General features: G+C 40.3%; 1 protein-coding gene across 18 annotated transcripts in view; it reads right to left on the reverse strand.

Moving 5' to 3' along the window:
• Positions 1–2,262: 2,262 nt before the first annotated feature.
• Positions 2,263–12,797, reverse strand: part of LOC119483942 (muscleblind-like protein 2a) — a 54,520-nt gene continuing 43,985 nt past the window's right edge. For 6 of the 18 annotated variants that reach the window (XR_005205857.1, XR_005205860.1, XR_005205856.1 and 3 more), the window contains 4 exons: positions 11,412–11,447; positions 10,253–10,347; positions 6,515–6,667; positions 5,927–6,063 (listed from right to left, as the gene is read on the reverse strand). Coding sequence is in view for 6 of the 18 variants with exons in the window: in XM_037762451.1 (XP_037618379.1) it covers positions 5,939–6,063; positions 11,412–11,447 (161 nt within the window). In the remaining 12 variants the exon portion in view is untranslated. Of the gene's footprint in view, positions 6,064–6,514; positions 6,668–10,252; positions 10,348–11,411; positions 11,448–12,797 lie in introns of all 18 variants that reach the window. The other 12 variants (XR_005205861.1, XR_005205865.1, XR_005205864.1 and 9 more) reach the window with 10 other exon arrangements.

Consider the following 12,797-nt stretch of genomic DNA (forward strand, 5'->3'; position numbering starts at 1 on the left):
ATAAAAGAATGAAATAACCAACATTAAGTACACTGCAACAGCATTTTTATGTTAAATTTGATCTTTAATTCTCAGGAAAGAAAACAGAATAATTCACCACTGTGGCGTGGGCTAATATTCCTCAGGTTTTATTTAGTTTTTGCCCCATGCACAAATATTTCTTTTAGTCAGTTCTCTCCATTTCTCTCTCTGTCTCTCACTCACTGAAGGCCCTTTCAGACACAACGCGACAACGCTCTGAGATCCGTTGTTTCCAGTGGCTTGCGTCACGCCATGACGGCTTTTTGAGCTCAACTTTGGGCGCTGCACGCTGTGATGTGCCTTGAATCCAGCGGCTATAGCGCAGCCGATCGCAGCTCAAACATGAGCTCAAAATGCGCTGTGTTGCGTGTGCTCTCTTCCGCCGGGAAACTACATTTGTTTTAGCTGTATTTTTGTCCGGGCGGAAACAGTATACACGCTGTTCAGTGCCAGAAACAGGTTGAGATAACGAAAAGGAAAAGAAAAGTGTAAAAAATTGCCATAAATCTGGAGAAATACGGGAGAATTGTGACCCTGGGAGGAAACCGGGAGAGGGCATGAAAAACTGGAGTCTCCCGGGAAAATCGGGAGGGTTGGCAAGTATGGACACCATGACAAATATGTGAAAGTGAAAAATGTGTTTTCTGATCAAACACCTGTATTGCATCATCTATCTTTGTACAGTGAATATCTTTGTGTCATCTATCTTTGTACAGTGAATATCTTTGTGTCATATATCTTTGTACAGTGAATATCTTTGTGTCATCTATCTTTGTACAGTGAATATCTTTGTGTCATATATCTTTGTACAGTGAATATCTTTGTGTCATATATCTTTTGTACAGTGAATATCTTTGTGTCACATATATTTTTTACAGTGAATATCTTTGTGTCATATATCTTTGTACAGTGAATATCTTTGTGTTACATATCTTTTTTTACAGTGAATATCTTTGTGTCATATATCTTTGTACAGTAGGGGAGCGGCATATTTACAAAGATATATATATGACACAAAGATATTCACTGTACAAAGATATATTCATATTTGTGTCGTCTATCTTTGTACAGTGAATATCTTTGGGTCATATATCTTTTTACAGTGGGGGGGAGCGGCATATTTACAAAGATATATGACACAAAGATATTCACTGTAAAAAAGATATGTGACACAAAGATATTCTCTGTGCAAAGATATATGACACAAAGATATTCACTGTACAAAGATATACGACACAAATATGAATATATCTTCATACAGTGAACATCTTTGTGTCATATATCTTCGTACAGTGAATATCTTTGTGTCATCTATCTTTGTACAATGAATATCTTTTGTTGGAGCGAATATGAATATAGTCCAATATATAATATAATAATATCATATGAGACTGGGCGACCTGGAGTCGGGTTGGATGAGGGGCCCAATTTGGAAAAGTCTGTCCCCCTGCCCATAATTCCTAATGGCTGGCCTGGGTGTAACTAGTACAAAAGAAGATGGCGATTGTTGTTTGTTGTTATGGTGACAAAACGAATCAATGCCTGTTAAGGCCAATTCAAGCTTTCTTTCGTACTTGTAAAAGTGACAACCGGCATGGTGGGACTACATGCAGGCACACACTAGATGCCGACATGAGTCGATTTACATGGAAGTTAGCCAGCTGCAATGGTTGCGATGACAACGGTACGCATAAAAATGGCCATCACTCTGCTACGTTGATTTGAATGGAAATGTTCTGTTCTACTTCTATGCAATAAACACAAAAATATATGATTATACTCCTCTACGATACCAGTAGATGACACTCACCTTGCAGTTCATAGTCCTTCAAGTGTCCCTGCTGTTAACATGAGACATGGTCCTACTCTTTAACAAATCAAAGCTAGTTAGCAGTGTACTAACTAAACAGTAGTATAGCCTTTAAAACAGTGGTATTATTAACACCTCATATAGATTTTTTTCCCCCCCTTTAATTTGCTGAAAAAAAATGCTCCACTGCATTAACAGGAAATGACATGGTAAACAACTAATGAAAGTATGTAATCATTAGGTTCATCATCTGTGGCAGGAAGCATTCAAATGTATGTCTGTGTTAAGTTGTTAAAATCAATAAAGATGTTGAAAAAAATCAATAAAAGGAATCAGTCAAAGGATAGCCTACTGTTTTATAGTTACACAGTTACAATCCTGCAAATAAAAATAATGAACTTTACAAGACATAAATGAGAAATCCAGAAAACTTTTCTTTGATTTTCTTTATTTCTTTCTTTCAATAGATTTTACACTATCTTGCTGGAACCAAAGAAACATTTTGACTATAGAAACATAAAATAGCACAAAATATATGCAAAAAAAAGAAAGAAAAAAGAATACATTTAAAAATGATTACATTGAAACTATAAATCCGATGAGGGTCTTCTTGTTAATTTAACTTTATGTCTTTATTTTGTTGGTGGTGGGGGGGGTGCACTGCAACAATGATGGCACAGGCAGTCAGACCCTGTAGGTCTCCAGTGTAGCGCCCTCTGCTGGCTAAAGCTGTGAATTACGCGCTCCATACAGTTCCATTGTAAGGCAATGGGACAAAAAAGATCTACTACAGATTCAAGGAGACCAGAAGAAAAGATCAATGACTGTTCACTCTGTTGCAGTCCCCCTCATTTTGGCCTTGTGATGTGCACATTAAAACCCTTAAAAAAATGATTTTTTTTAGATATAAAGATATTTGAAATGAAACTGAGAAGGGGTTTGAATTTCATAAGAGCTCTTAAAAACAGAAAACCTTAAGCACGATGGACTCAAGATAAGGCAAAGTGTTTGGATAAGCTGAGTCTGCTCAGTTGACCAACTGCTCAGAAAGTGCTTACATATTTTCCATCAGTCAATCATTGCCAACACATTTAAAAAAACAAAAAAACATTACACCTCAAGAGGACTCCAAGGGCATTGTGGGTCACCAAATGAGGACATTTCGTGTGTTTTTTCTCCACTAGAAACATTCAGTACGTTTAGTAAGAAAAGAAAATGTTTTATCATGCATCAATTAAAGTTATTTACCCGGTGGGATCTGCTTTTGATTGATAAAACAGATTTGCTGTACTAGCAGGGTGCAGAAACCTCTAAACCCTTAAAGGGAATGAAAAACAGATCACATCTTTAAACAATATGAAAAGTGCAATCCTTAACTCTAGTGATACATACGCCTCGAATAAAAGTGTGGAACCTAAAGGTCCTTTGTCAGGGGAAGAGTTGTACATCTGAGCTTATTAATTTATATTTAGTTCTTATATATATATATTTATTTATATTTATATATAATCTATGTAACGTGATGACTTTAAATCTATTTTAAGTGTTACAGTCACAGCACTATACAGGCTGTTATTTGCTAATGAAAATATTATTAGGTCATTGTCATAATCTCAGTGAAGAATAAGAAATGTCTTCTTTACAATCTACCTTGTGTACAGTGTTCTAGCAAAAAAAGAAACAAAAAAAAATCAACTTAACAATGTCATTTACAAAAATACCGAACTTTAGTAATTGCAACATTTGGTTGCCACAGCAACAACTTAATATTGTTATGAAATACTATTATAACTAGAGTGAAAAGTACATCTTTTTTGAAATTTTCTTCTCTTTTTTTTGGTAAAATGTCATCTATACAATAAACATTTTTTTTTGTCCAACAACACAAGCAACTCTATGACTATGCTCATTACTGCAACACCGTGATCTTTTTAAATCGATGAGAAGGCAAGAAAGATCCAGTAGCTTTCCATTGGTGGGTTTCGACTTTTAAGCCCCGCCCCCTCAGACGTGCGCCGCTTCTCATTCGCTGACCTGACAGGTTAGACCTTGAAATGACCAACCGTGCAGAACGCAGCACAGCTCAATAAATTACATTCATTTCAAAATAGAATAGTTAACAACATCGTTTCTGACTAAAATTTGACCAAGAGTAACGTAAGATAAATTACAACAAAATAAAACTTTTACCACCTTTCCACGAATATTACATACAAATCATAATGCGTGTGACAATCAAGAGTGGATGAAACGGAAAACCAGAGTGAAGCGCTCTTGTTCCAAGGTATGATTGTGGATTGTCGATGTTAATCAAGCACCATGAAATTACATCAGAATTTTTTGAAATATGGGAATTTAGTATGCGTTAAATTAAAAAATAATGTGAGGGTCGGTCTAAAAACAATAAAACAATCTTGGCTAAAAGACAAATGATTGTTGTGGGTGGAGGTGGAGATGGTGGAGGATTTCGGGGGGGTTCAAAAATACCTTGATAGTAGACACAACACAAATTTTTAAATAACTTTGAATACATTTTCTAGAACCATGAATATAAACTCTCAAAATAAGAGACACTTTACATACATTACACAGTTTACAATACAGTTTTTTTCTCACTCACGTTCCTCATGTAAACTACTCAAACCATGGTAAGAAACGATGGTACACCAAACATTCTACAAAGCTATTTTTGATTTGTCTTTAACTTCTTTTCGTTTCGATAAAGTCACTTGTGATGTTAATGAACGTTGTTACTCGTTTCCAGTAACGAAATGTGATGTCGTCCCCGATAAAAGTCCATTTTTCTCTTTTTTAGCTTCCCGACAGCCGGCGTTGTTTGTGACTTTTCTAGTGATACACTTCTGGATGAATGTGTTGTTGATGAGCATTTTTTAGGCACTTCTACAGTTTTCTAAAATGGAACAGGATTATCGGTGATAGTAGGGTTGGACAGGACAACCGACGGTCACAGATAGCCCTCCAGTCGAAGTTCAAGTCATCTTTTTGCTTGACGAGCGTCGTCAAATGCACCGTTTTTTTTTTTTTTGTGTTTAGTCTTAGCACTTAAATCCCCCCACCCACCCCCAAAAAAACCTCTCCTCTCCTCCCAGGCCTGGTGTCGTCATCGCCTGCTAGACCTCGCTTCGAGTCCCAGTCTGCCGGCAGACCATCAGTCTCCAGATACGAACACACAAACACGCACACACACAAGGCTTGGTGTGTCTGGGGCGAACCCTCAAGCTTTGTTAAAGCCCTTGGCACGGACCCGAGCCTTTAGGCTTTTTCGGTAAATGGCCACGACTATCTTCTGTCTTTCCCCCCAGTCCCGACTGCATGCAGAAATCCGTGCACAATCCATCCCGCTGCTCCTCCCCCCTCACCGTGCTGAACCCAGCACCGAAACAAATAAAGGGTGCGTCGTGAGCAGCTTTTCGCAATGGCAAAAAAAAAACAGGTTGTTAAAATGTAGCTCTGGTTGATTCCATCTTCAACTTTGGCAAGATGTTTCCGGGGATGTCAAGTTGGCAGGGAAGGGGGGAGGAGGGGAGGATGAGCGTCGTCATGGCATCTTAACAGCATCTGGGGCAGATGAGGGCAAACCCTCGCAGGGACAGTCACATTAAGAAAACATGAGCCCGTCCGCCCAGAGGACATTCAACTTTGTAGAGAGAGAAGAAGCAAAGACCGCGAAAAAACACTCCTGAAAAGTGCGTCGGTGTGGCTGTGCACGGGTTTTTCTGTGACTCTTCCTGTCTTCAACTTTAAGCACTATATGTCTCTTATAGTGCAAATCTTCTTTTTTTTTTTACTAACCAAAGGGATGAACGTTGTGCAGCGGTTCTTAGAATAAATATGAAAGAGAGAGGGGGATCCACGGTACTTTTGGAGAAACAGTTGTTAAAATGACCTCTATAGTGTGTCTGCTATGTATGTATGTACTATACATAAGGATATTTTTGACTTTTTCATGTTAATAGTTTTTTTTTCTAGCAATACATACAGTATATATCTTTTTTTCCTTTTTCTTTTTTTTAAATGTGTGTATGTGTGTGTGTGTGTGTTACACCGGCACTGCAGTTCTTACGGTTAAATTGAAGTGTTACACTCTTAGCATGCAGGTTGCTGGACCTCTATGGGAGAGGTAAGGTAGTATTTACACAGGGGCTGTTTTGGGTTTCCTAGTGCAGCTTCGTGACACTCTGTTGCCTTCCTGAAAATTACTTCAGGATGATCTGGAGGAGAGAGACAGAAGCGGGGAAAAAAGGAAGGAGAGAACACAAGGAGAGAACACATTTAGTTAACCTGTAAGAGAGAAGCTTTATTATTAGAATTAAAACATATAATGTAACAACTAAGTACACAGAATTGATGCTTTTATTGTGTGATCTGGGTCAAACACTATTTGCCTTTATTTCTGCCTACTTCAGGCCTCAATGTGCTTCAAACTTGTCAGATCATCTAACAACCAACGACAAACACATATGTCCGACAATTTTTATAACTTCTAGATCCCGAAAAATAATAAAAACGATCCAAAATGCATCGCTAAAAGCCCCGTGAGAGCATTCGCTCCGCTCATAGAGCTCAACAGTGAGGTTTTCGGAAGTGAAAAATCTCATTCATTTTCTTAATCACGGATTTGATTACTAGCCTTAACGTCATAACCATCCAAGGTCGACTCACCACGAGCTACGAGATTGTGAAACGATGGTATATGATCCCGTAGAAGCCACGTCACGGACCACACTACCCACAATCCTAGGTGTAACTGGGATTGGTGGAGCTCCAGAGCCATTCAAAAAGCGGGTGATCACGGTTGAGCTCTATTGGTTTGGTCTGGAGAAAGTAAACGCAGGAAGAATAGGCATCAGGTGGTGGTGAATGGTAATTTTCTGTCTTGAGTTGTGGTTATGCTACCTGCTTGCTGTTTCATGCACATGAGAGCAAACGCTCTCTGATTATTTGCAAATAGCATTTGACTCAGGTCTGGTCACCTCTGTGTGTATTCTCTCTTTAGGAGATAAATCCAACACACAACAAAGAGAGAGAGAGAGAGAGAGAGAGAGAGGAGAGAGATTGTCTGTAGGGAGGGGAAGACAGGTAGAAGAAGCTGCTGGCGGCCTTCATGTGGCAGCGTGCCAACACGGTACAAAGCAGCGTGACGCTTGTTAATATACAAAAGACAGCCAGCAAAGGACGGAAGCCACTGGTCACATCACACATCACAGGAGTTCATCACAGCTGTGATGTGCGCGGGCTGAGAAAGAGAGAGCCCCGCTCCACAGTAAAAAATAGGAGAACATTACTGGGTGTCAGATGGGTGGGATCACACGTATAGGAGGGTGCACCCCACCCGTCTGCCACCACAGGGGGGGTAAAAACAAACAAGAGTTGTTTGCATGTCCTGTTTTGCAATGTGTTTCAGCCTGGAGGATGATGAGGTAATTATAAAGTGTGCGTTACAGAATCATAATGACGTTTTTTTAACAGATTAATATCAGATTATTATTCTAATTGCGTTGGATCTTAGCAACCTTGTCTGTTCATTTTAATAAATGTGATAAAGAGGTGAGATTGAACCCTGCTCCTCTCGCTGAAGAGCTGCTCAAACATAACAATCTCTAATTCTATTTAATTATAACTTATCTTTCCTATCATTTCAGCAGGCAGATCACATAGAAAAGGATGTAACGTAATGCCGTATTCGGACAGCGGAGGGCGCCGCAGCTTCACAATCTGGAAGCGAGACTTTACCAGCACTGATAGCACATGGTTAAATATGAGCTGGAACATGGAATGATGCGATTGGCTCCTGCTTGTCGTGTCACCGTGACAGTTCAGACGGTCATGAGTTGACCAGACTCTGAACCTCTCAACATGTCTGCAACATCCTGTCGCTCTGTTACTCACTATTTATCTCATTTTATATTTAGGTAATCGACACACACACTCTTTAGCTCCAGATGTATTAATATCACTATCATATAATTCTCCTCAATAAGTTCTGGTCTTGAAGAAGAGATGCTGATGGCTGATGTTAACCAGCCAGCATCAGCACAAACAAAGGTTGTTTTTCAGCAAACAGTGACGTCGGCAGCCCTTATTAAAAAAGATCATAATGTGTTTATTCTGACCTTGCGATGGGGACGACTGTAGTAAACAAAGTGTGCAGTACAGCTGATTCAAAGTGTTAACTGTGTCCGAGCTATAGGGATCTTTATGCAAGGTGGAGAGGAGGAGGGGGCGATAAAGAGAGAGAGAAAGAGAGAGGGGGACAGACGGAGACAGACAGCGAGGGCTGACGTCAGTGTTTTCTCCTGCTCCTTGTCCCACATGCATCTTTAAAGAGCAGCTCTGCTTCCTGCTGCTACTGCTGCTGCATGCCAATTACAGGAAGAGACGGTGACTCACAGGAAGTGCACGCACTGCCGGCCTATGAGGGGCAATAAAGCACCGGGGCCGGATCCTTCGGTTGATGATCGAAGGAGTCATTTGCTTTTTTTTAATTTGAAAATGAACCTTTTATTTTTTTCATTCTCATTTTTCTGCTTTCAAAAGTGTTCATTCTCTAACTTAAAGGTCTTATTGATAACATTAATATGTAGACATATGAGGGCTGTCAAAGTTAACGCGATAATAACACGTTAACGCAAATTCGCTTTAATGTCACTAACTTCTTCAACGCATTAACGCAATCGATCTTTTAGAGGTTGTAGCGGGCTCCGTTTAAAGAGTGAAGATACTGGCATCATATGAAACTAGAAAAACCTAAAGAATCCATTGTTACCAACCATGTCATACTGGCTTGGAGGCTAAATAACGCTCCGAACCTGCGCTACATTTTGTTGAAGAAAAACTGTCATGGCCATTTTCAAAGGGGTCCTTTGACCTCTGACCTCCAGATATGTGAATGAAAATGGGTTCTCTGGGTACCAACGAGTCTCCCCTTTACAGACATGTCCACTTTATGATAATCACATGCAGTTTGGGGGCAAGTCATAGTCAAGTCAGCACACTGACACACTGACAGCTGTTGTTGCCTGTAAATATATAATAAATATATTAATACATTTGCATAAAGTAGCATATTTGCCCACTCTTATGTCGATAAGAGTATTAAATACTTGACAAATCTCCCTTTAAGGTACATTTTGAACTGATAAAAAAATGTGTGATTAATTTGTGATTAAATATTTTAATCAGACAGCCCTAAGACAAATATATTTTTTAAAAGTACTACATCCACAGAGCCTTTAGAAAGGGTCCAAAATTAATGTTTTGTTTATCTCTGTGGAAGATATCTGACATTTGGTTCCCACTTGTAACAAGGCTTTTGAGCCAACAGTCAAACTTAGTGTGGGAAAAACGGATAAATGGCTGAGATTGAGTCTGGCAACGACTTATTGTGAAGTGAATACAACGGAACGGAGGAGGTAATCAATGTTATCAGTAGCACCTTTAAGTCGGTATCACTATATTTTTTCCGTATAATGACGCAGTAAAAGAAATAAGACCAAGTAGTGAGAAGAAGAGGAACAAAAAACAGATGGAAAAATCAGTCAGTATAATTATGTGGACATGACGTGATTGTTTTCCCCGGCACATTTTCTACCTGTGCAACACTTCTAATCTGTTCATCTGCGTGTCCTCAAGGCACCTACACACTACACTGAACTACCAGTAAATGATTACCAGCTGCGCGAGGCCCCGGAGTGCCAGCATTGTGCTGAAATTTCCAGGTTTAAAATGGGGCACACATGCGTCACTCTGGCATCCAAAACCTGGCCCTGCTTCCTCCTCCCCCCGGCTCCCGCTGACGCGCAGCAACAGGAGAGCCGCCGATCGGAGGCCATTTATAGACGGCGTATGTGATCATTCTCCCCGCGTCCCTCTCGCCCCTGACAATCCCCTCGTAACTGTTTCCTCACATGATTTATTCTCCCTTTGCATCCCGAGGACCAGGAAGAAGGTAAAAAGGTGAAACTGGGGGGAAAAAAAGAACAGGGCAGCTGCTACGAAAAGCAGCGCTGCGGAAGTTGTTTGTGTTTTGCGTAGCACACAAGCAGTACAGATGATGCCCCCTATTGCAGATGGAGATATTTGACGACAACAAGGAAAAGTGGAAAATAAAACTTAAAACAGAAACATGCAAAACGAAAAAAACAGGAAGTAGTGCAACACAACACAACTACTACTTTGCAAATGTGGGAGCTCTGAAGAAGTGCGTTTCACAAGGAAATAGAGCGGCTTGTTCAGGTAGCCCCTCTTGGAAAATACCCACTCCGGCTCTCATGCCAGTGTGGATGGATGGGGAGGGGCTGGGCGTGGGCTCAGCTGCAGGTTATTGCAGCTCACTATTAGAAGGCAGCACTTATTCAGAGCTCCGGGGACTGATGAAAGAAAGCTTTAAAAGGAGCAAACCTGATTGGCTGGTGCTGTTGCTGCGTAGGGGACACTTGTGGCAGGAGTTGTTGCTGCAGAGACAGTAGCAGGCGTAGCACTGTACATCATTGGGACTTTGGTTTGAGGGTGGGAAAGGAGGAGGTGAGGGGAGAGGGAGGAGGAATGGGGGGGGGAAAGGGAAGGAGGTGGTAGCGATGGACAGGTAGGTGGAGCGTTATGGTAACCGTGGCAACAGTGGTGAGGTGTGTGTGTCGACGGTTTTGTTGTTGTTGTAGTTGTTGTTGTTGTTGATGGTGGTTGGTGGAGGTGGTGGTTGGCGGATGTTACAGAGAGCCAGCAAGCCATCGTTAGGGTTACACCGGCAGATGGCATGCAACCATTCACAATGCAAAGCAAGGAAGGACAGAAAGAAAGAAAGAAAAAAGAGAGCATGGGAGAAAAAATAACAAACAAAAACAAGAGGAGAGAAGCTGATTACAATCACAAGTAAGGAAATTTATACGGAAAATCAGTTTTTTGCTGTTGTTCCTAGAGAAGTTGAGGCACCAATTTACAAAAGAATCAATGACATGTTTTGGCAGCGGGGATGGGAATTTTTATTTTCTAATTCATGTGGGCCGAACAGCAGGAAGATGCCAAAAACATGATAGATATCATGTTTAAAATCATTACTCTTAGTCATCATTTTCCCAGTTATTAATGTGGGACCTGCTGATTAGCCGACTGGGGACTTTTATTTTTTTTTTTTAATTCCCATCCCCTTTTTAGCGGAGACAAACGCTCCAGCTGTTTGGCGGAAATAACTTCTCTGGGAAACTGATTTAAATTTCCTGATCAACACAGCACAGCAAACAGACAGTAGCTATCCTACAGATTTTTTATTCTAGCATTTTTCTTTCCTACACAAACAGTCATTAGCGAGTAAGTCAGCAGAGAAAACAAGAAACTGAGAGTCACAACTCTTTCAGGTGATACAAAATGGACATTCAAATATCATATCTCAGCCTAAAGAAATGGACAGTTCGATGACAATTTCACAGAGCACATTTTTTGTCGCGGTGACCTTTTGTTTCACCTGCAAGGGCTGCAGATATCGCCCTCTCATCCCCCCCTCCAAACCCACTCTTATACATCAAACAGTGTGTGTGAGAGAGCAAAAGGGAAGGTCAGGACCTACCAAGACTGCTATGAGGAGTCATGCACAAGACTGACCCTGTTGTGTTCATGCAGAGAAAGACAGAGAGGGGGAGGGAGAGGGGGGAGACAGAGAGGGAGAGAGAGAAGAAATAAATGGGTTAATTGAGAGGGAGGAGAACAACAAGGTTAGACAAGACAAAAAATAAAAAGCTAGCTCAGATGCTACGGTATGGTGGTGCTGACAGCCAGTTATGAATGCAGTTAACGGTTGCAAGCAGAGGAGTTCTCTTATCCGGTTACGGCATTAGTGAGGAAATACTGTTTCTATACGGCAGCAGCTAAACATAAAGCAAACTTAGGTATACTGGATATGGCCAAGTTGTTGCAAAGCTGGATCAACCAGATGTGAAGGCAGGAAATGATAGATTATCAGTCACATATCGACTTAAAACTGTCATTCTGCTTCTTCATTTTGTTTCAGACAGAGTGTCATTTGTTGTACTGATTATATATGTTTAAATAAAGTTGACTTGACTTGACCATAGGGCTGCTTATTGGCAAGAATCTGGCGATACGTATCATAATACAGGGGTTACGATTCAATATATGGCGATATAATGAGATTTCTTTTTATCTAATTTTAGGAAAACTGTCATAGTATAAAGGACACCATCATAAACATAAAATCTGAAAAAACTTTTTTATGCAATTTGCATTTATCACAGTAACATTCAACATCATAGCACTACTTTCTTTGCAAATTAAATGAGGTATTGAGAGTACATTTTTGCATGTAAACTATTAAATTAAAAATCAGTAGTGTTTTTTGAGAATCAATACAGTATCACAAAAAAAAATATACTCTGTATTCTCTTACACCCCTGCTTGACCATGCTGGTGTCTGAGATCCAGCCGTTAATAAAGTTGCTGCACACACAAGCAGCCAAGCTCATCTCTTAATACTTGATTCAATCAAAAAAAGAAAGATTCTTTATCCAATATTTCTGAGGTTTCTTCTGTGGCCACAAAAGCCCTGCAATTAAACTTTCCAATTTCAACCTGGAACCAATTTTCTCATGTTTTTGTGTCTAAGTTGGGACAATGTTTTATTGAAACTGGTCCAGTATTCAGGGAGAGCGCTGGAACCGGCAGCCACGAAACGAGCCGCGTCAATGTAATGTTACGTTAAAGCGCTCGTTTTTGCCATCGACAGACTCAGATTGTTATTATATAGGTGTCTGACAACATTATGGAAAGGACCCTAGAGGAGAAATAAAACGTTTTTTCTTCCCTTTCGCTTGATCAGGTCTGTTTGGAGAACAGGAGAAGTCTCGTTGTGAAATCGGAATATTCGTAGACTCTGGCTCTAATAAATACGGGTGGGCATCGAATTCAAAGAGCTCATCCACATTGTCGAAATTGAAAT

The sequence above is a fragment of the Sebastes umbrosus genome, chromosome 24 (genome assembly GCF_015220745.1).
Source record: "Sebastes umbrosus isolate fSebUmb1 chromosome 24, fSebUmb1.pri, whole genome shotgun sequence".
NCBI classification, from domain to species: Eukaryota; Metazoa; Chordata; class Actinopteri; order Perciformes; family Sebastidae; genus Sebastes; species Sebastes umbrosus.